Here is a 24848-nt window from a genome sequence, read left to right on the forward strand (position 1 = left end):
TACTTTCATACTCTTGTTAGAAGAATCCGGCAGGCAGTTCTGGCAACGGAACTGTCTGACAAATGCATTGCAATAACGGATCCATCTCTCCGGAAAAATGGATACGGTATTTATCTTTTTCACAGATTTAAAGGTCTGCACATGCGCAGACTGGGAAACCGGATCTGTTTTTCCAGAACACTTGGTATTGGATCCGGCATTAATACATTTCAATGGAAATTAATGCCGGATCCGACAATCAGGCAAGTGTTCCGGAATTTTGGCAAATACCGTAAAAGGGACTGAACTGAAGACATCCTAATGCATACTGAACGGATTGCTCTCCATTCAGAATGCATTGGGATAAAACTGATGCGTTTTTTTCCCGGTATTGAGCCCCTAGGACGGAGCTTAATACCGGAAAACTTTAACGCTAGTGTGAAAGTAGCCTAAAGGCTCATGCACACAACAGTATTTTGCGTTCCGTATACGGACTGTATTTTGATTCCGTATACAGTCCGTATTCGGAACCATTAATTTCAATGGGTCCGCAAAAGATGCGGACAGCACTCTGTGTGCTGTCCACATCCGTTGTTCCGTTCCGTGACCCCGCAAAAATTATGAGTCCTGTCCTATTCTTGTCCGTTTTGCAGACAAGAATAGGCATCTCTATAATGGGCCTCCTGTTCCGTTCCGCAAATTGCGGAAGGCACACGGGTGGCATCCGTTTTTTACGTTGGTGTGCATGAGCCCTTAGGGAAGTGTTTTTGCTGATCCCTGCCGGATCCAACATAAACGCTGGTATAAAAGTAGCCTATGTATTTTTCATGAGTTGGAAGGAAGGTGAAAGAATAAATACATATCTGTAAATGTTATGTAGTCTATTCTATCTAATAATGTATCCAGTCTAGTGGCTGTCTGCGTCCACTGCTGGTCCGTGTAAACTACAACAAAAGGAAACAATACAGAGCAACATGAAAAGGTGTTGTGTGTGACAAGGACATCGTGTATTTCGGTCTTCGTTGCCTCATCCCAGCTGAAGTCTCCGTGCAGCGTTTTGTAGTGAAGCCAGACAGTACAGTTAGATGAAGTTTGTCCCAACAGCCTTCCTGTAGTGTGAAGGCCGGAAACAGTCACGTGACCGGTGGCGCTGGAACGCATGAAGTTGTAAGTACGGTCAGAGAGAGGAGCCAGATGTCTGCAGCGCTGGGAGCTTTGCCTAGCCCATCCGAGTGTGAGCTGTGTTGGGTAAAGCTGCCCCCTAACTGCTGTGTATAGACCCCATTCACCTGACAGGACCCGTCCTCCGTCTGCACTGCTGCCATGTGGACGTAGCCTGCAGGGTGATACAGTGACAATGATATGAATGCAGGACCCCACATAATAATCAGCCCATGTATCAGAATCTCTTGGCCCCTCACATTCATGACCATCAGAATAATGCATCCACCTGGGTGCCCTAGTTTTTTTCTGTTATTGAATCGGATAGCCATCCAGGTGTTAAAGGGTTACTTCAGCATATTTGTCTTTTATTGTCTTGTTCTGGGGGTATATTCACATGTAGAGAAGACCAGAAAGGCCGGATTAGGCGACCGGGCCTGCTTAATCCCAAATTAAATGGCGTATGCACTGATCCCGCGGGACAGAGGGATAAAACTTAACATTTAATGTCAGTAAATTCTAAAATAGATAGATAGACATCAGAGGATGAGCCTCTACAACAAACGATAATTAAAGACAGCCCTATGGGCATAAACTTGTACACATACATACATAGTGTGGCCAAGATGGTATAAGTAATAAAAACAAGAACGTTCTCACCCGATTAACGACCAGGGTTTCTCACAGAGATGGCTAGTGATGGAGACGGTCCTGGAGTACTTGATGGCCACACTGGAGACAAGTAGGTATAGGTGCCCCTTTGACATAGGTGGGTAGCAGGGCGATTAACCCTAGACGGCCCTGAATAGGGGGCAGGGGCTAGTACGCCCTACCTACCTATACGGGGATCTTGCCCCGCAAGGAGCTTCCCCGTCCGGATACCTGGCCCTGGGGGGACAGAATCCCTAGTAATCCCTAAAAAGGAGCACATTTTTTTAGGGATTACTAGGGATTCTGTCCCCCCAGGGCCAGGTATCCGGACGGGGACGCTCCTTGCGGGGCAAGATCCCCGTATAGGTAGGTAGGGCGTACTAGCCCCTGCCCCCTATTCAGGGCCGTCTAGGGTTAATCGCCCTGCTACCCACCTATGTCAAAGGGGCACCTATACCTACTTGTCTCCAGTGTGGCCATCAAGTACTCCAGGACCGTCTCCACCAATAGCCATCTCTGTGAGAAACCCTGGTCGTTAATCGGGTGAGAACGTTCTTGTTTTTATTACTTATACCATCTTGGCCACACTATGTATGTATGTGTACAAGTTTATGCCCATAGGGCTGTCTTTAATTATCGTTTGTTGTAGAGGCTCATCCTCTGATGTCTATCTATCTATTTAGAATTTACTGACATTAAATGTTAAGTTTTATCCCTCTGTCCCGCGGGATCAGTGCATACGCTATATTCACATGTAGCAGATTAGTCGCAGAAATCTCAGCAACTGTCTCATCTGAATGAGGTTTATATATGCTGCAGAAGTGACCTCACTCAGATGTATGGAATGGATTTTTCAGCTCGTTCACACGTCCGTTTCCCGGGCAAGCAGCGGGTCTGCAATATGCGGGCACCGGCCATGTGCACCCTGCATCACATATGCGGTCCTATTTAGTGTTGAGCGAACTTGTGTTTTAAGTTCGGCGTCTAAAAATTCGAGTTCTGGTTATCGAAGAATCACGTTATGGATTCTAAATTCCGTTATGGTCCGTGGTAGCGGAATCCATAACACGATTCTTCGATAACCCGAACTTTAGACGCCGAACTTAAAACACAAGTTCGCGCAACGCTAGTCCTATTCACATGAATGGGTCTGCAATGCGGAACGGAGGCACGGAACCCCATGGAAGCACTCTGTAGGGTTTCTCTCCGTCAAGTTGAATGGACCCGTCTGCGGCAGCCGCACGGATGGTGCCCGTGCATTGGGGACCGCAAGTTGCAGCCCCTAATGTGTGGAACGGCCAAACAGCGGCCATGTGAATGAGCCCTAAGGCCTCGACGTAAATTAGGCGCATCTACGGCAGTTCGTGCACCTACAGTAATATGCGATTGCACTCCCCTGGTGGAGTAGTTTTTTCGCAAACACTTACACCCGGCCCCCACCACATGAATCCCAAGTGGCGAGGACAGCGTAAGAAATGCCTTTGCAATAGAATATTGTCGCACCGGCATTTAAAAAGTCTAGTGACTGACGCCATCCGTGTTTGGTCCATGGTTTTCACGGACCACTGATAGATGCTCTGGAAATGAATTTTCAGCCTAGCAGTGTCCGTGGAATATAGTTATCACATGGAGAGCACAAAATGGACGCTCAAACCAAACACAGATGCTTCATTCTTCACACATGAAACACTGACCTTCTTGTCACAGATGTCATCACGGATGTGTGAAGCCTGGGGCTGGATTCATATGTAGATTTTTAGGGATCTTTGCCGTTTGTTGATGCATTTTTCTAGGTTTTATTTTTGTGCAATTTTTTTGCAGGATAAACTCCAACACTTGATGTTAGCTTGAGATCTATGAGAATTTTGAAATGCAGGATATATATATATATTTTTTTTTTGCTTAAAAAAAAAATCTGCATGTCACTGCCAATTTTATCATTTTTTTTTTAAACGTCACAAGTTTCTTTTTTCCCTATATAGAAGAGGATGTGAATTTTGTTTTAATGCAATTCACATGTTTTAAGAAAAAAACACCAATAAAATACATGTGAAATGCAAAAGAAAAATATGCATTTTATTGGTGATTTTTTTTTTGCTGTAAATTACGTAACCAAAAGAGGGCTTTTCAATACTCAAAAAAAAGGCTTTTCTCCCCATGGCGCCTAATGAACTGACTACCTCAGCCTGGAACACCCATTGCAGAGAGATCATCCCCAATAATGGAGGGGAATTTATTAAAACTTCTGATTGTTACGCAAGTCTAAATAAACAAATCTAAAAAAACGTTAAAACATATAATGAAACCATTGTTTTGGCATATGTGTGGGCCAAAATTAAAGAGGTTGGTCCATCTCACACATTAGTGTTATATTGCTAGGATATGCCACCAGTGACAGATCGGTGCGAGTACAAAATATGGGACACGTACCCGTCTCTAGAATGGGGCCCCCAAAGTGAATGAGGGTGCACTGTCCAAGCACAGCCACCCTCCATACACTTCTGTGGGAGTGCTGAAAATGGCGGAGTGTCGGCTCTGCTATTTCCGGAACTCGCCAAGAGGTAAATGGAGGGGTGGCCATGCTCACGCGGTGGGCTCGCCATTCTCTTCTATGGGACTTCCAGAAATGGCCAATTGGGGTCGCTTGGCTCTTTTCAAAGCTCTAGTAGAAGTGTATTGAGAGCACTATCTGCACTATCCTTCACTTTGGGGGCCCCATTCTAGAGATGCTGGTCCCAGAGGTGTATATGACACCCATGTGTGAGCTGGGCCAACCCCTTTAAGGGCACATTTTTATACAGTGGGGCTGATTTACTGTTGCAGATCTTCCAGAATGTATTTAAAAAGGGTTTTCCATCCAGAAGAAAGGATTTAGAAAACACTTATGCCTTATTCACACAGTCAATGGGGGAGATTTACCAAACTGGTGTAAAGGAAAACTGGCTTAGTTTACCTTATCAACCAATCAGTTTCCATCTTTCATTTTTCAGAACTCCTTTGGAAAATGAAAGGTGGAATCTGATTGGTTGCTATGAGCAACTAAGCCAAATTACCCCCAGGGTTCGGTCAATGATTTCCATCGGTCACAGAACAGGTGCAGATCTTTCCCGTAGGCCTCTTTCACACCGTGTCCCCCCCGTGGGAGTGCTTCTGTGGGGTTCCGTTCCGTTCTTCCGTTTTGCAAAAAGATATAATTTGTTCTATCTTTTTGTGGAACCGAGGGATCGCTGAACCCATTCAAGTGAACGGGGTCGCGATCTGCATGCGGCTGGCCCACGGTCGGTGCCCGTGCATTGCGGGCTGCAGCACGGCCACGGGGGGCACATGTTCGTGTGAAAGAATCCTTATACCTTATATCTGTGGAGCCTCCACTCCTGATTTTGGCTCACAGTCACTGATGAAAATCACTGACCAAACACTGACGTGTGAATAAGGCTTTAGGCTGGGTTCAGACATGTTTGTTGTTGTGCCCTTTTAGAGGAGCAGAACAACTAAAATAATGGAGGTGTTGGATTCGTCACCTAACTGACCCAAACGGGGCCGAGCACTGTAATGGGGTCAGTTCTGTTTCTGTTCAGGATGCTGATATTTTTTTTTTACTGGAGAAGGACTTTTTTGTCTGCTGCTTTTGATAAAATCTGTGACAGAGGTCCTGAACTAAAGGGCCCTTTACACGGGCCGATATTCGCTAACCAGCATTCATAGGAATGTTTGTTAGCGATTATCTGGCGGTGTAAATGTACCGCCGATTAACCAACGAATGAGCTAAACACCCATTTATCGGGTAATCTGATCGTTTGTTCAGACACAAAAATCGTCATTTCCGGCAACAGACAGTACTACACTAGGGCACTGGTTGCATCCAGTGTTGGATTTTTTGTGATTCACGCTGGGTTCACACCTGAGCGTTTTACAGCGCGTTCAAACGCGCTGTAAAACGCTCAACACATGAAAACCAATGCTTCCCTATGGCCCTGGTTCACACTTGAGCGTTTTACAGCGCGTTTGAACGCGCTGAAAAACGCCCTACGCTCAAAAAAGTTCTTGAGCTTCTTTGGGGTGTTTTGTCGCGTGTTCCCGTACATAGACTTTCGGGAACGCGCGACAATGGGCGTTCGCTTGTCTCTGTATGCGCGATTGTAAACGCCGGTACAATCGCGCATACAGAGCGCTCCTTTCAGAACGCTCAGGTGTGAACCCAGGGTTAGGGGTTGTAGTCATTGCACACGTATGACTTGGGCTGTAGCGCCATTTATTTTATTTGATTACCACTACACTGCAATGCCCCTACGATCCTGGCTGCGACCTCGGAGAGGAAGTGGTGGGGGCATGGGGAATGTAACTACTCTTATTTCGTTATTTTAGAACATTATAAGGTGGGTTTTTTTATGTTTTTTTTTCAGGTTTAATAGATTTCTTAATCTTTTTGCAGGCAGCCTTGAGCTGATATAAGTAAAAGCATCAAATTTTTAACAAGATGCCCCAAATTGATCAGTAAACACGATGTGGAAAGACCTTTGCTTAAAATCACAGATCACCAAAATGCTCAAATAGGAAAGACATCAAGTTGCATCCTACAAGTAAAAAGTACGCTATACTGTAGAATGCCGTATGACGGGTTCTCCTGGAGTCATTGATTATAGCGGGGAATATCTCCTTAGTACAATGCAGTGTGGAGGAACATGGAATGTCTGCAGCGCGCTGTGCCTCCATACATCTCATGCATCTACTATTATCTAATAGAATAATCCTTGCTGTGTCTTATTTTTGTCTTCTTTCCATGCAGGGAACGTACTCTTTGGATCTCTGGAGAATCTGAATGGTCTAATGGCTCTCAACGCTGCACACGGCAGTGAAGATGTTCTCAGAAGTCCGGCATTATCCTATTGTGAGCAGCCTTGTGCTGATGCACTTGACAGCTCCCTTGTACTTGACTCCGTCCACGAGTCTCAGGAGCCGTCGCCGGAACGTACACAAAGAGAGATTTCCACCCTGACGCAGGAAAATGCGTTTGGCGATTTGTACAGTGCAGACGAGGCTTTATCAGATGATGAAGGAGCGTTTCGAGGGCTGTCTGCCCTTCCTGTGGAGAACAGTGCAGTCCGGAGAGCCCTGTGCGCGCGCTGCAGGTGAGGGTTCCTCATACAATCCTGTATCTAGATATCTTCTTAGACGCTTGGTTTAAGATGAAGATGTGGTATTCTGCAGAGTGCGCTACGTATTAGCCTTGTACAGTGTGGGAAGCTGCATTTATACCAGTTGATAAGGCCAAGTTCACATTTCACTTATTTGGTCAGTTATTTCCATCAGTTATTGTGAGCCAAAACCAGTAGTGAAGCCTCCAGAGATCAGGCGTAATGGAAAGATCTTCGCCTGTTCTGTGATTTTGTCCTGCACCTGACTTTGGCTCACGATAACTAATGGAAATAACTGACCAAATAACTGAAGTGGGAACTGGGCCTAAGAAATGTGAGATGCCAGACCGTCTTCATTTTTTATGCCAACCATAAACTGAGGGCATAACAGAAAAAGGGGCAGATAAGATCATTAGGTTGTGCGTATTGAGATTTGTCTCTTCTAGCAGTAGTTTCCGCTTCCATACTGATGCCTCTGTACACATAGTACCCCTATGTGTACAGAGGCATCAGTATGGAAGCGGAAACTACCCAATTCATTAAGCTCTTGTGCCAAAAATGTGCTGCCAAAAAGTTGCACATTTTTGCGCAAAGCCAGTTTTGAATGAAAGTCTGCGACATTTTGTGATTTTTACAATGCTCACTGTTCTTTTGAAATGTTGGTGGGAAAGTGGGCATGGTTAGCTATGTCGTCACCTCTCCTGACAAGTCCCTTTAAGCAACTACTTGCACTCCCCATTATTCTACAGCTTTTATTGTTATGACTCTTATGTTAAAGGGAACCTGTCACCGGGATTTTGTGCAAAGAGCTGAGGACATGGGCTGCTAGATCGCCGCTAGCACATCAGCAATACCCAGTCCCCATAGCTCTGTGTGCTTCTATTGTGTAAATAAACCGATTTGATACATATGCAAATTAACCTGAGATGAGTCCTGTCCCTGACTCATCTCACATACAGGACTCATCTCAGGTTAATTTGCATATGTATCAAATCGGTTTATTTACACAATAAAAGCACACAGAGCTATGGGGACTGGGTATTGCGGATGTGCTACCGGCCATCTAGCAACCCATGTCCTCAGCTCTATACACAAAATCTCGGTGACAGATTCCCTTTAAGCCATTCCATTATTATTCCTACTAGAAGTGTATAAATTAATTGCCAGCTGTCTGCAATAAATCTGGATGTTACCAATTTGTGGTGAGTTCCTGCAAAGTCTGACATGGGTAGCACTGATTTGATAGTATCAGATTGTGCAGGGATACTCCCCCACCTGGTAACACCCTGTTGACTGCGGGCAATCTATTCATCCACTTTTAATAGGAATAATCGGGCAACGGCACAACATGAAAGCCTCTTTCAGACGAGCGTGTCCAGTGCATAAGGCACACTCCGTTTGGGAGCATAATTTCCCATTCACAGGCGCGCATGACATTTTAAAGATTGTATCTTACTTGTATCTACTGAATTGTACTGACATAATGCTATCACTACAGTTCAGTAGACACAAGGTCAGTCGGAGACACACAGCATTCTAAATCATTATAGTGACGTGCGCTCCTATGAAAGCAGCAGTGTTCATAACTGGAAATCACGTCCCCACACCGCGCGTGCTTTATGCACTGGACACGCTCATCTGAAAGAGGCCAGAGTCATAAAAATGTATGTTCTAGAGTTGTTGTTACATGGGGGAGTGCAAGCCAGTTGTATGAATTGCGTCTGTTTAAAGTCCCCCAAAAAACTTGCAATCTTACTGCGTTATGGGGGTTGTGTATAAATAAATGGAGTGGAAGTGCACATGCCAGACCTACTGTTCCATCACATCAGGGGAACGGGATGCCAGTTCTTAGAATGGTTGGTGGTCCCAGCATTCGGATCCCCCTCGGATGAGTTAGTTACCCCTATCTTTTGTATAGGCGATAACTTCAAAGCTCAGCACAACCCCTTTAACTATTTAACAGTTTTTGCCGGGCTCTGATTGGCCTTTGTGAAAAAAGGACTTAACAGTTCAACCTGAGCAGTGCTCCGGCAGCATGGTGAAGAGGGAGGGCTACTTTAACCCATGTATCTCGGGATCCATAGCAGTTAGAGATATGGGCCTGGTCTTGTGATTGGCTGCTGCAGCCACATGACCTCCATCAATAGGAAGTTGATTCCAGAGACACCCAGGACCTGCAAAGGCGGGTGTGCAGCGCTGGAGCCAGAACCCAACGTTGGGGACCAGGTAAGTATGTGCAGGGAGGGGTGGAGTGGAGAAACTCAGCACAAACAGATACATTGTTACACTTTTGGTCTCTCATAGACTTAGTTTAGAGCTTCAAGGATACTTAAAGGGAGTCTGTCATCAGCATTTCACGTTTGTAACCCTTCCCATAGCTTTCTAGCATCCTTACAGTTAATAAAAACGTTACCTTTAGCATCAATCCTGGACTTATAAAACCGTCAAAAAACATCTTTGTAGCATATGCAAATGAGGGCTCGCAAGTGCCCAGGGGCGGCGATACCCTCGTAGGTGCCCTGCTAGCTCAGCCTTTTCTTCGCTTCCCCCCACCCCTTACTTCCCTCCGCCCACCCATCCTTTCCCTCTGACCATCTATCTACTAACTTCTTGTTTCGCTGAGATCCCACGCCTGCGCACTCAGTCTGTCGGCCGGCGCATGCACACGCTTCTAACAGAACCTATGGCGGGTGACAGTTGAAACCAAATTGTCCTTCTGACATAACCCATAAAGTAGACATGAATAGGGCCCTACTCACAACCTGCATCTGCTTCAGTAGTCTGAATAGAAGCATACCAGGATCAGTGCTAACCTGATACCGTGCCAGGGTGCCCCCACAGTAATACTGCTCCCCAAAGTCTCACCAATAGAAATAATTATCTACTAGACAACCCGTAGTAGTAATAGTGCCCCTACAGTAATAATGTCCCCACTGTGTCCCAGAAGTAATAATGGTCCCATAGTGCTCATACTAGTATTCATGTTCCTCATAGTCCCTTAACTGTAATAAACCCCACCATAATGCCACCGGTAGTAATAATTCTCTTAAAGTAAAAAAAAAAATGCCCTGTTGTGTGACAGTATAAAAAATACCTCCTTTTAGTGCCCCCTGTAGAGCCAATGTCCCCATAGTGCCCTTATAATGTGTGCCAATGCCCCCTACTGTGTGCCCAAAAAACCCTCTTAGTGCCCCCAGTTGAGACAAGGTCCCCATAGTGCCCTATAATTTGCACCAGTGTAAAATACTCCTATCTCGCGCCCCAATAGTGCGCCTCCCCTTATCCCCATGTTGCCTGACATGTGCCAGTATAAAATTCCCCTATAATGTGTGCCAGTATAATTCCCCTATATAATGACCTCAATAGTGCTCCTCTCCCCCTTCTCCATAGTGCCCCCCATGTGTGCCAGTATATAAGATAGGGTCCCCATAGGGCTCCTCTCTCTCCATAGTGCCCCCATGTGTGCCAGTATATAAGATAGGGCCCCCATAGTGCTCCTCCCCCTCCATAGTGCCCCATTAAACCGCCAGCAGTACCTTATTGCAGCCTGTAGCATGACTATAAAGGTGTCTGTGTCTTTTCTGTGCAATGCGGCAAAGGTCCAAAAAAAACCAACTTTTTTTCAACAGGCCATGCTGTGTAAACGATAGTCTTGAAGTCAAGGGGGCAGCAGCTTTCTCACCTGAAGTCAAGAGCGTCCCGCCCCCCCCCCCTTACCTCCCCAAAGTGTTTGATTGATAGGATGCCCGATTCCTTCACTGCCGGTTGCTTGAATGTAGTCTCGCGCATGCCCATGCTCTCGTGTGCCTGAGAATTGAGCTCATAGCGGAGTGGAGCAGGCACAGCGCAGGCGCCAGTATTGCAGGGACACGGTGAACGCGCAAGACTACATTCACGGGGGCGGGGCGCTTGACTTCAGGCGAGATAGCAGCTGCCCCCTTGACTTCAAGACTATCGTTTACATAGAGTAGTTGAATAAAAATATTTTTTCAGACTTTTGCCGCATTGCACAGAAAAGACTCAGACACCTTTATAATCATGCTACAGGCTGCAATAAGGTACTGCTGGCCGTTTAATATGCATTTTCTAGGTGACAGGTTCACTTTAATTATTTATTCAGGCACCCCCATATGCTCATTCAGGCCCCCTATATCGATGTGACAGACCCCCCTCAGACCTCAGATCAGACTTCTCTCCACCACCGCCTCTCTCTTGCGTACTAGAGGGGGCCCATTTATACTAGTGAGCGCTTCCAGAAGAGCTTGGGCCCCTGTGCAGCTGAAACTGCTGCACAGGCGATATGTCCGCACCTGTGCACACCACCGTATGTGTTTTGCAGTCCGTAAAACACTGATATTTGCCGTGTGCATGCCGCCCTTTTCTTTCTCCCTCCTGTAGAAATGTACTATCCTTGTCTGCAAAATGGACAAGTAATAGGACATGTTCTATTTTTTAGAGTGTGCTGTCCGTATTTTTTGCGGCCCCATTCATGTTAATGGGTCTGCATTCAATCTGTATTTTTTGTGGAATAAAACTCGTGTGCATGAGTCGTTATGGTAGAGCTAAAAATCGGTCACAGAAACTTTGGATAAGGGGCTGGTCTGCTCAAACGTAGTCTTTTGGAGACGTTTTATTGTGGAAGTCCCCTTTAAGAATAAGTTATGAATGTTATCTACGAATGACTTGGTAATTTTTTATGTGATTTTATTTTATTTTTTCCAGAGATATGTACGCATAGTCCCTGTTTTTTTTTTTTTTTCCTTCTTTATGAGAGAGACATAAGTCAGCGGCTGAGGATATCTCCTGGGCTTCATTGCTTTGAATGATTTTCCCCGGTGTTCTGCTATTTATGCAGCCTGTCTTCAGAATACACCCCATAAAAGATGCACAAGACGCAGCGTCAGGAATGAAACTTTGTGTAAACTTGATTATGGCCAGTGGTGCCTCGGCTGAAGAGAAAATAAAACAGGGTAATGATGTGTTTAACAAGATGCAGCCTTTTTTACTTCCTATAAAAATAAATGGGACAGATGTTTGTTCCCTATTGGATTTGTCTGTCTATCTGTTCTGAAAATCTCAATTAAACAGGACAGTTGTGCAAAGTAACATAAAAGCCCAGAACTGGAAAGCTCACAGCAGTGCGCGCTATCATTTTTAAAGGTTGCTTCGTATAAAATATATATTTATTAGCTTTGCAGGCTCTATAAGATAACCACGGGAATAGTATATTCACGGGAATGCAGAATGCATTCATCCACCAAACAGCTCAGTCTGTTTTCTTTCACATTTGTGAATACTAAGGCTTTTTTCATTTTTTTTATTTTTTTTTTATGAATTTCTATGAAAATCAAAAAGTAACATGTGAGCATAAGTTTTCATGGTTTAGCATATACCATTAAAGGGGTTGCCCGGGTTCAAAGCTGAACCCGGACATCAGGGTGGATAAAAATCAATGATTTAAAAAAATAAATAAAAATAAATCAGATTTTTTATTTAAATCAGATTTTTTTAAATATAAAATGCTTTTTGAGGAAAATATATTACCATCCAAAGGTTATTCCATCATGAAATAAAGATTCGTTTTTTAATTATGTAGAATAAGGCTGTACGTGGACTCCCGTATTGTTGAATGGATTAGACAGTGGCTGAGGGACAAACAGAGGGTTGTAGTCAATGGAGTATATTCAGACCATGATCTTGTTACCAGTGGGGTACCTCAGGGATCTGTTCTGGGACCCATATTGTTTATTATCTTTATCAGCGAAATTGCAGAAGGCCTCGATGGTAAGGTGTGTCTTTTTGCTGATGACACAAAGATTTGTAACAGGGTTGATGTTCCTGGAGGGATACACCAAATGGAAAAGGATTTAGGAAAACTAGAGGAATGGTCAAAAATCTGGCAACTAAAATGTAATGTTGATAAGTGCAAGATAATGCACCTGGGGCGTAAAAACCCAAGAGCAGAATATAAAATCAATGATACAGTCCTAACCTCAGTATCTGAGGAAAGGGATTTAGGGCTAACAGTGTTCCCAGTGATGTCGCCGGCATTAATGGACGTGCTTCAGCGGAGCCCTACTCTGTAAAATAGGCTAAGGGTACTTTCACACTAGCGTTTTTCTTTTCCGGTATTGAGTTCCATCACAGGGGCTCAATACCGAGAAAAAACTGGAGAACATTCTGTTCAGTATGCATCAGGATGCATTAGTTAAGTCCCTCTTGCGTTTTTCCGGCCAAAGATCCTAAACACTTGACGGAATGCTGAATCTGTAATTAATTTCCATTGAAATGTATTAGTGCTGGATCTGGCTTTCAAACTACCGAATTGACAGATCCGTTCTTCTGGTCCGCACATGCGTAGACCTTTAAATCCGTGAAAAAAATATATATACTAGATCCGCTTTTCCGGATGACACCAGAAAGACAGATCCGGTATTTCAATGCATTTGTCAGACTTATCTGCATCCAGATCCGTCTGACAAATGCCATCCGTTTGCATCCCGCAGGCAGTTCTGGCGACGGGACTGCCTGCCCGAATCCTCTGCCGCAAGTGTGAAAGTACCCTAAGGCAGCAGTAAAGCCTGCCCATTAGTGCCAGCGACATCACTGGGAACACTGCTAGGCGGAAGCCTCCGCCTAGCAGTGTAAGTTTGTAAAAAAAAAAAAAGACCCTATACAGCGCAGGGCAATGGAGAGCATAGGAGCGTCTTAGAGGGGCTGCCTGGGTGACGAAGCGGATATGTTCGGGTTAATCTTTCATCTCTAAACTCGGACGGAGGCACGCTTTCAACCAGTGGGACCCCCAGTGTTCATGAAAACAAAGGGAGCATGGTGCTCAGCTCAGTGCTGCAGCCACTTTGGCTTTTCTCTGGCACTGCAGATTTACCTTCTTCGTTGGCCAGCATCACATGGAGCACCGCCTCCTCGTTACACATCCGGTGGGGGTCTGACATCTGATATTATTGACCTATCCTGACTGTAACGGATCTCCTGGCACCCCGACTGGGTACCTCCGTCGAATGATGCTCCTAGTGCTTCCCGAGGACTCCAAGCACTCCACTTGACACCGTAAGCGCTGCAGACCCCACGAACCGCCGAAGCTTGGTTGAGGTCTCACCATCTCCTACCCACCCTGGACCTACGACAAGGCTTCAGGCTCCAGTGGGTGAACCTCTCCTACATCCAGAGAGTAGGAACAGCTCTTAGAAGAGCTAGTAGTTATGCCAGGGGAGTATAGCAAATCTTCAGCGTATAGCAATCCCCCAGTGTCGATCAGTTATCCAAACACCAGCCTCAACATGGTAAAGGGTAAAACAGGAACTCTTTATTGAGGGCTACCCGCCCGTATTTATGAAGGTCCCCATCTGGTGGACACTCCCCTAGGGGACCAGATGGTAGACTGTGACACAGGACAGATATGCAGCAATTCAGGATACACAGACACAATACATCCCCACAATGCATCATGGTTTCCTCCTCTCTGCCCTGGAGACACCCGAGGAGTAATTCAATTATCTCTCAGGACAAAGGGAAATCGCCAATACACAGGTGGGGACAACAGGACAGAAATCACCATTTAAACATACAATGTCACAACCCTTACAGTAAACACAGACATTTAACATATCCCAAAATGGCACGAATTAGACCAGGAATTCAAAAGTTAGTATCAGTCTCTTGGGCCTGGCTGTACTCATGGCTTTTCTGTCCAAAACCGGTTCTACAGTCTTTTGTCCTGGAGACAATTGAGAAGTGATCCACTTATCTCCCAACGACAGAGGCCAGACTCCATTAGCCACATGGTAGCAAAAGACAGCAAAATACATGAACTTATATAACTATGCCGCTATTGCATAAAACCGGTGCATACAACATGGGACCGTAATCACATGGTAAGAGGCTGGCAAGTAGTCCTCTCCAAGCACTCGTGGCAACCTCAAAAGAGGGGAGTTCGTCACATATCTTCCCTTTTGGGGTTAAGACTAAACAGGTATCTGACCTCCTGTCGGTCAGTACCTAGATTAGTCGGGAAGCCCACCCACAAAGAAACATTAGCAGAGTTGCTCACCCACGGTAAATAGTTAACAGGGTAGCTCACCCACCAGGGACAGTGCTGGTCTGTAGGTCCCAGGTTGCGGTGAAACAGTTCCGCATCCTCCATCTCCCTGGTGCAGCTAGGCAAACCGCTGAGGCTACTTGGGGAACAGCGGCCAGCGGCGTTCTGCACTGATGCCAGCACTTCTGCTGGGGCGAGGGGGGTACAAGCCAGTCCTGTAACAAGGGGGTCGGTGGAGCAGTGGCTAGCGGCGCTTTGCCCGGATGCCAGTTCTTCCGCTGGGAAGGGATCAGTGGGTATCACAGGCTCATCCCCTGCCCCCAGAACTCGGTTGGAGGGATCAGTGGGTATCGCAGGCTCATCCCCTGCCCCCATAACTCGGTTGGGAAGTAGCTGGGAAGGGGAGGGCTCGCTTGCCTCCTCCTCCTGGTATCCCTGCGGAGATGGCTGGGGATCTGGACCGACCGCCCAGCATCCCTGTAGGACTGGCACCGAGCCCGCGGTCTCATCTGTGCACGTGTAGAGGGGTTTGTGTTCCCCTTTTCTTGGTATCTCTGGCTGCTGTTGGAAGGTGAGGCTGGTTGCCTCTCCTCCCCAGGACTCTGGTTGCTGTAGGGCAGAGGGACCCAACATCTCCTCCCCCTGGAACTCAGGTTGCCGCTGGGGAGAGAGACCGGTTGTCTCCTCTCCCTGTGATATGCACTGCCGCTGGGGAGAGAGATCGGCTGTCTCTTCTCCTATTAACACCCTCTGCCGCTGGGAAGGGAGGACGACACACTTCTCTCCCTGTATTACCCCCATCTGGAGTTGGAGATCTGGGCCGGATGCCCAGGATCCCTGTAGGGCCGGTGGAGAGATCTCGGTCCCATCTCCACCTGCCATCTGTGGGTCTTCCCAGGACCAGTCTGTGAGGTCCCTCAACATTTGCGAGTAAGGACCACCTGCGTCCACACCTGGCAACTCCGGCTGCTGCAGAGGGTCTGGGCCAGCTGCCCAGCATCCCGGTGGAGAGACCTCGGACCCGTCTCCACCTGCCTGTTGTGGTTCCTCACAGGACCAGTCTATGAGGACTCCTACGTCGGGTTCCTCTGGCTGCCTCAGGGGGAGACTGCTAACCTCCTTGGATGCAGCCTCTGCTCGGCTGCTGTAACACTCCTTCTGCTGGGCCATTTCTCTCTCTTTCGCCAGTCGGAATTCTCGTTCCATCCTTGCATGTCGCTTGGCTGTGACCTGGTTCCAGATGGGTTGGTATATATCCGTGGACACGTTATCTCCATACTGGGCCACTCGCTGCCTCACCTCGGCCAGCCAGTCATCTTCAGAGCCTTCCATACTTGTCTGCTCCATATCGCTGGATATCTCTGCTCCCAGGGGCGCTGCACGAGTGCTAGCGTTGCCCTCAATTTGTAACTCCACACGTTACTGGTGTCTCTGAGCTGCTTCTCCTCGCACTAGGACGCCATCCCACTGCTTGCCACCAATGTAACGGATCTCCTGGCATCCCGACTGGGTACCTCCGTCGAATGATGCTCCTAGTGCTTCCCGAGGACTTCAAGCACTCCACTTGACACCATTAGCGATGCAGACCCCACGAACCGCCGAAGCTTGGTTGAGGTCTCACCGTCTCCTACCCACCCTGGACCTACGACAAGGCTCCAGGCTCCAGTGGGTGAACCTCTCCTACATCCAGAGAGTAGGAACATGTCACAGCTGAGGATGGGGAAAACCCTCAGCCGTGCGGTATCAGAAGATGGATGGTCAATGCTAGGACAGGAATCAGGGAGCAGGTCACCTCCTACACATTCCTAATTCTGACCCTGTCTCCTATCCGTATGAGCCAACCCTGAAGGTAGGAGGGCTCATACTCCGGAACCTGATATTCCTGCTAGCCCTCAGGGTGGCCCTGGACTAGGAGCAGGGTAAGACTACCTGTTCCTCCTAGACACGGAGGAACAGGAGTCTCACTGGCCAAGCTACATAGAAAGGGGAACATGAACAGACATATGGCAATGACAGGTAAGTGAGACTAGTACCACACTTACCTGCCACAGACACACAACCTGGAACCCACGTGCAAGTGCTGCTGTCCACAACAAACACAAAGGACACAGCACACAACAGACATCACACGGGAACCCAGGAAACCATATGCTGCAATAACAAATAGACCAAACAAACATCTTCTAAACACCATACATGAACTTATGACCACAAGGGTAGCCCCCACTGGCAGATGGAATTACACAGGAGGCTGCTCCAGCTAGCCATGGCTGAAGTACCCCTCAGACTAGAGCTATTCACTGAGGCTTTATAGGCCCAAGTAGCCACACCCAACAGACACACCCAGTGTTCACACACACACAGAAGGGAATTAACCCTTCCATCACAAGGCAAGGCGGCCACTTAAAGGGGAAATGCACACATAAACATACACTTCACCTGTTGCCGCGGGCAACGGCATGCGTGGCAACCATGTCCTGGGGATCAGCCATAGGGCTGAGACACTGCCACCACATGCACACAACACCACACGTTGCCACGGGCAACCAAGTGAAGGAAAGTGTCACAAAACAACATGGGACCGTAATCACATGGTAAGAGGCTGGCAAGTAGTCCTCTCCACGCACTCGTGGCAACCTCAAAAGAGGGAAGTTCGTCACACTGACAATAGGTCATCAATGTATATGACCTGCACAAACCCATTAACTGTATACTGCATTTTCTGGTGCCTACTTGTCTTGAACACGGCTGTGAATTAGAGTAAGGCAGGTTTGAAATGAACTGTGTCCTTTAGAAGCCTCACTTTTTGTGAAAGGGTGGTATTTAATATAGTTTTGGAAATGAATCAGTGCCCTGCTAAATATTTGTTGAATAATGTTCTCCGATTTAGTTATTGTTCAGTGCGTGACCTTGTACTGTCTGTTAATAGTTCATTAGGGGATCATAACTGAGTGAGCAAGGCCATCTAATATGTTGTGATCGTAATTGTTACAAACCTGTTAGCTGGAAAATCGGATTGACAGCCATTGTTAAGGACAACAAGCAAGGGTTCTACATCATTAGCTTTTCAAAACCAAGCCTTTTCATGAAGCCATGATAAAAGCGAACAGATGAAAAGTGTACCTGGGTGAACTTTTCAATGGCTTTTACTTGTCTACTTGTCTAGAAGAAAGCGTCCAATTTTCGATCTTACTAAGCCTGTGGCACTCACGCTCTTAACCTGTTGTAACATTTGTATCATTTAAAAAAAATAATAATTGAGGGACATTTACTAAGCATGTTGCGCCAGAATTATGGCGTAAAATTCGCCAAAAAGTATAGCGTTTTGATTTGCACCAAATATATCAACTGTTTTCTCCAGACGTTTCACCATAAAGAATGCATCATGCCAGAAATGAGTTATAAATGTCAAAGTGGGCGGAGCTATCAAATTGGCGCATATTATGCCTCATTTATCATCTTATAAGCAGAAGTGGCTCCAATTGTTAAGGACAATTAAGCCAGCCAGTGGTGGTGTTTTGTGTAAAAAGTCGCATTTATGGAATAAAGATGTGACTTTTTGTCAAAAAGTCACATTTATGAAAAGAAAAACAAACTCGTGGGAAGAAATGATAGGGGAGTATTAAAACAGGATGCACTTATTTTTATCTAATATAAATGAGCTAAACAGGGTTTTTGTCAGTAAATTGACATTCAATAAGGCTACTTTCACACTTGCGTTAGGAGCGGATCCGTCTGGTGTCTGCACAGACGGATCCGCTCCTATAATGCAAACGCTTGCATCCGTTCAGAACGGATCAGTTTGCATAACTGTTTATTTCAGATCTGATTTTTCACTTCGGAAAACTCAGATCCGATAGTATATTCTAAACACAGAAGCGTTCCCGTGGTGATGGGGACGCTTCAAGTTAGAATATACTGAGTACTGTGTACATGACTCAGACCCCCCCCCCCCTCCTGTATTTAACTTATTGGTGGCCAGTGCGGCCCCCCCTCCCTCCCCAGTATTAATTGTAACCAGTGCGGCCCCCCTCCCTCTATATTCATCGTGGCCAGTGCGGATTCCCAGTATTAAATATGACCAGTGCGGCCTCCCTCCCCAGTATTAAATATGACCAGTGCGGCCCCCCCTCCCTCTATATTCATTGGTGGCCGGCCAGTGCGGATTCCAAGTATTGTGACCAGTGCGGCCTCCCCTCCCCCCCCACCCCCTAATTAAAATCCCCCCCCCTTCCCCATCATTGGTGGCAGCGGAGAGTACCGATCAGAGTCCCAGTTTAAATCGCTGGGGCTCCGATCGGTTACCATGGCAGCCAAGACGCTATTGCAGTCTTGGCTGCCATGGTTACTTGGCAATAAATGCAAGCATTATACTTACCTGAAGAGCTGCGATGTCTGACTGGCCAGGCGCTCCTCCTACTGGTAAGTGACAGGTCTGTGCGGCGCATTGCCTATAGCACAGACCTGTCACTTACTAGTAGGAGGAGCGCCTGGCCGGTCAGACATCGCAGCTCTTCAGGTAAGTATAATGCTTGTATTTATTGCTAAGTAACCATGGCAGCCAAGACTGCAATAGCGTCTTGGTTGCCATAGTAACCGATCGGAGCCCCAGCGATTTAAACTGGGACTCCGATCGGTACTCTCCGCTGCCACCAATGATGGGGAAGGGAGGGGGGTGATTTTAATTAGGGGGGGGGGGGAGAGGGGAGGCCGCACTGGTCATAATACTTGGAATCCGCACTGGCCACCAATAAATATAGAGGGAGGGGGAGGCCGCACTGGTCATATTTAATACTGGGGAGGGAGGGAGGGGGAGGCCGCACTGGTCATATTTAATACTGGGAATCCACACTGGCCACCGATGAATATAGAGGGAGGGGGGCCGCACTGGCTACAATTAATACTGGGGAGGGAGGGGGGCCGCACTGGCCACCAATAAGTTAATTACAGGAGGAGGGGAGGTCTGCCCCCTGCTGCCTGGCAGCATCTGCCAGGCAGCAGGGGGCAGTCATGTACACAGTTCTCAGTATATTCTAACATGAAGCGTCCCCATCACCATGGGAACGCCTCTGTGTTAGAATATACTGTCGGATCTGAGTTTTACGATGTACCTCAAATCCGATGGTATATTCTAACATAGAGGCGTTCCCATGGTGATGGGGACGCTTCAAGTTTAAAATATACCATCGGATCGGAGAAAACTCCGATCTGATGGTATATTAATAGGGACTCCTGACTGATCCGCATCCACTCAGAATGCATTGGGGCTGTACGGATCTGCCGCTTGTGAGAGCCTTCAAACGGAACTCGCAAGCGGAGCCCCGAACGCTAGTGTGAAAGTACCCTAAAACAGTAACAAAAACCTCCCGAGTCTGAGACAAAAGTCACAAGTGCAGTCTGGCAGGGTTGGCTAAAATGGTGCATTTCAGTTTTAAAAAGTCGCATTTTAGTGCTATTGGTGTTAAAATGTCCCAAATCGAGAGAAATAAACGCATAATCAATTTATATTTGAAAAAAGTCACATTTTAAAATTGGCGTGTCCCTTGTGATATGAGGTGAAACGATTTGTAATGTTCAAATTTTTTAGTGCTAATTACGCCATTATTGATATACAGTACAGACCAAAAGTTTGGACACACCTTCTCATTCAAAGAGTTTTCTTTATTTTCATGACTATCAAAATTGTAGATTCACACTGAAGGCATCAAAACTATGAATTAACACATGTGGAATTATATGCATACCAAAAAAGTGTGAAACAACTGAAAATATGTCATATTCTAGGTTCTTCAAAGTAGCCACCTTTTGCTTTGATTACTGCTTTGCACACTCTTGGCATTCTCTTGATGAGCTTCAAGAGGTAGTCACCTGAAATGGTCTTCCAACAGTCTTGAAGGAGTTCCCAGAGATGCTTAGCACTTGTTGGCCCTTTTGCCTTCACTCTGCGGTCCAGCTCACCCCAAACCATCTCAATTGGGTTCAGGTCCGGTGACTGTGGAGGCCAGATCATCTGGCGCAGCACCCCATCACTCTCCTTCATGGTCAAATAGCCCTTACACAGCCTGGAGGTGTGTTTGGGGTCATTGTCCTGTTGAAAAATAAATGATGGTCCAACTAAACGCAAACCGGATGGAATAGCATGCCGCTGCAAGATGCTGTGGTAGCCATGCTGGTTCAGTATGCCTTCAATTTTGAATAAATCCCCAACAGTGTCACCAGTAAAGCACCCCCACACCATCACACCTCCTCCTCCATGCTTCATGGTGGGAACCAGGCATGTAGAGTCCATCCGTTCACCTTTTCTGCATCGCACAAAGACACGGTGGTTGGAAAGAAAGATCTCAAATTTGGACTCATCAGACCAAAGCACAGATTTCCACTGGTCTAATGTCCATTCCTTGTGTTCTTTAGCCCAAACAAGTCTCTTCTGCTTGTTGCCTGTCCTTAGCAGTGGTTTCCTAGCAGATATTCTACCATGAAGGCCTGATTCACACAGTCTCCTCTTAACAGTTGTTCTAGAGATGTGTCTGCTGCTAGAACACTGTGTGGCATTGACCTGGTCTCTAATCTGAGCTGCTGTTAACCTGCGATTTCTGAGGCTGGTGACTCGGATGAACTTATCCTCCGCAGCAGAGTTGACTCTTGGTCTTCCTTTCATAGGGCGGTCCGCATGTGAGCCAATTTCTTTGTAGCGCTTGATGTTTTTTGTGACTGCACTTGGGGACACTTTCAAAGTTTTCCGAATTTTTCGGACAGACTGACCTTCATTTCTTAAAGTAATGATGGCCACTCGTTTTTCTTTGCTTAGCTGCTTTTTTCTTGACAAAATACAAATTCTAACAGTCTATTCAGTAGGACTATCAGCTGTGTATCCACCTGACTTCTCCACAAGGCAACTGATGGTCCCAACCCCATTTATAAGGCAAGAAATCCCACTTATTAAACTTGACAGGGCACACCTGTGAAGTGAAAACCATTTCAGGTGACTACCTCTTGAAGCTCATCAAGAGAATGCCAAGAGTGTGCAAAGCAGTAATCAAAGCAAAAGGTGGCTACTTTGAAGAACCTAGAATATGACATATTTTCAATTGTTTCACACTTTTTTGTTATGTATATAATTCCACATGTGTTAATTCATAGTTTTGATGCCTTCAGTGTGAATCTACAATTTTGATAGTCATGAAAATGAAGAAAACTCTTTGAATGAGAAGGTGTGTCCAAACTCTTGGTCTGTACTGTATGTCCCCCATTATGTTTTACTATGTATATTTTTTATTATATCCCTTCCTTTATCTACTCCATTCTTTCAGTCCTAGTTTGTCTTATTCTACAATTAACCTGCAAACTGAGAACTACATAAAGAAATGTTCTTTGTTTCCCAGTAGTTGTTTAATTTTTTTGTTTCCGTTCCGTAGTTCTGCAAAAAATCTTTGTATGGTTTCTGTATGTGATCGGTTGTTTTTGGATCGCAAACAGAAACCTAACCTTTTTAATCATTACTGTAATGTACAGTAATATGTTTTAACAGTATACACATGGGCAAAGTGGGCATGGATCCGCAAAAAACGGATGACATGCGGATGTGTTCTGTATGCATTCCGTATTTTTTGCAGACCCATTGACTTGAATGGAGCCACGGATTGTTATTTTCCCCACGACTCCACAACGGCACTTCCTGGGGTACCCGCCTCTTCCTGGACAGGAAAACAACGAAGATCAACGTATAAAATCCCCCTCCCCTTTACCTTCACCAGTTGTTTTCCTGTCCCTCAAAAGGCAGGTGGAGATCGACGGTGCGCAGGGCCTTTGGTAAGTTGTCCCGGTTTTTCCGGAGGGCTCCTGCAGGGGGAAGGATCCCGGAGCATTGCAATACTGTTCCTCTTCCCCTATGGTGTTAGTCCGGCGTGTGCTGGCTGCCCCGGGCTCCCCGCTATAGAACAGGGCCATGTATTGGGTATTCGGTGGCTGGGGGGCGTTCCCTGGCAGGAAGGGCCCCGATCCTACTTCCAGCTGCAGCGTGCTGCGTTCCACCGTTGGAACGCAGTGCTGGAGTGACGTCATCACGCCTACCTGGAAGTCTTCAGGTGGCATATTTAAAGTGAATATTGGCGTCCTATCAGACAGCAGCGTGTTAAGAAGGAAGAAACAGCACCACAATGCCTGCCCCTGAGTCTGTAAAAAAGACCACTGATGGGCCCAGGCCTTCCAGCCAGGTAAGCCTCCTCCCTGAGGACATTGTTTTTGCCAAATTCACCCTATATGTGCACAGGTTGTTATGTCTTATCTTCTGGGTGATAGCTCTCCTTTAAGGGGAGAGATAGTCTAAGATCATCTGGAGAACCGTCACAGAAGAGAAAATGTCAAATATGCAAAAAAACATTATCCCCTGCCACGAAAAAATCTCTTTGCCCAAAGTGTATAAATAGAGTGGTAGCCGAGTAATCTCCGCCTATTGTGGACAATCTGAGATTCTTAATTAAGAAAGAGACTGGGGCAGCTATCGACGCTAGACTAGCGGCAGTCTCTCCTAAGCCATCCACCTCCAGAATGGTTCCTTCTGTTACTGAAGAACAGGGATCCAAATTGGATAAACAAAAGGCTTCTTCAGATACGGATTCTAATATATCTGAGGGTCTGAGGGCTCTTCAGGTCTCCCTTTGTGTTTCATTGAGGAGACTTAAAACTTACTTAAGAACATCAGGGCCACAAAAAAATTGGAAATTTGAAAAATTTGTCCGTCTAGGATTTTGGGACTTCAACTTCTGGGGGTCTGATACCCTCTGCAATGCATTACAACATGTAATGCATTGCATGTCAGCTTTTACACTGACAGCCTGCCAGTGAGACCCTGCCTAAGGGCCTGGATCTCACAGGGTTCCGTAGAAGGCAATACCCGATGCCTATAGAAGGCATTGGGCTGCCTTCAGGTCTCAGTCACTGCAGCGTCGGGACCCGATGGGGACACTGAGGGAACCCGTACCTTCCAAACAAAAACCTGCATGCCTCTATCAGCTTTGATCGTGGCATACAAGGGGCTATTAATACGCCCTATGCAGCAGGGGCCCGGCTGTCCGTAACTGCCGGGTTCGTGCTGCTGATTGGGCAGGCGCAGCTCCTGCACCCGCCCGATCAGCCCGCAGTACATGTACGGCGCTGGTCTTTAAGTTGCGTCTACCAGTGTCGTACATGTATGGCGGGGTTCCTCTACAGGTTAATTTCAATGGGATCAGCTTTTCTCTGTGATCCTGGCCCACGACCAGTGTCTCCGTGTACCCTAGCCTTAGCTGGAGAGGGATGACTATAATAGAATTAAAGAAGCGCTCAAACAAAAGTTTTATTCTCTGACCTGTTAGAAAGGTACATTAGGTAAACTGTGGTGAAGGTAATCTTCTTACCACTGACTGTATTTGGAATTATAACCTCTCTTCTGATCCTCAACTGTGTCATGTGACAAACTCTCTGATCCCCAACTGATACAGGATAGTAAGTCAGTTACTTATTTATTCATTCCTTTGAGACTGACATTGAGACTTCCATAGGAACACATGGAGAAACTGGCTTCTTGTCCACACATAAGATACTGTGTCATTTGGAGAGGCAGAGCGTTGGTCACATTGTTATAACTCACAAATACAGAAAATTACCTTCACTACAGTTTATATCATGTACCTTTCTAAGGCTTGTTTCATATTTGTGTGAAACGGATTCGACAGGCTGTAACGGCTGGGAACAGCCTGTTGGATTCGTCCCTGCCGGGCGCAACCGTGCGCTGCTGGAATTCTGTCCGGCCTCATTCACTATAATGAGGGCTGGCAGCGATCAGTCCACAATCTGCCAATCCGAGGAGCAGCCGGATAAATACATGG

At 46.5% G+C, this 24848-nt stretch overlaps 1 protein-coding gene across 1 annotated transcript in view; it reads left to right on the forward strand.

Moving 5' to 3' along the window:
• The first annotated feature begins 1102 nt into the window (after positions 1-1102).
• DTWD2 (DTW domain containing 2) overlaps positions 1103-24848 on the forward strand; it is a 180270-nt gene continuing 156524 nt past the window's right edge. The window contains exons 1-2 of the mRNA XM_044282411.1: positions 1103-1146; positions 6578-6920. Of these exons, the coding sequence (XP_044138346.1) occupies positions 6619-6920 (302 nt within the window). The 5' untranslated portion in view covers positions 1103-1146; positions 6578-6618. The remainder of the gene's footprint in view (positions 1147-6577; positions 6921-24848) is intronic.

This window comes from Bufo gargarizans, chromosome 1 (genome assembly GCF_014858855.1).
Source record: "Bufo gargarizans isolate SCDJY-AF-19 chromosome 1, ASM1485885v1, whole genome shotgun sequence".
NCBI lineage: Eukaryota > Metazoa > Chordata > Amphibia > Anura > Bufonidae > Bufo > Bufo gargarizans.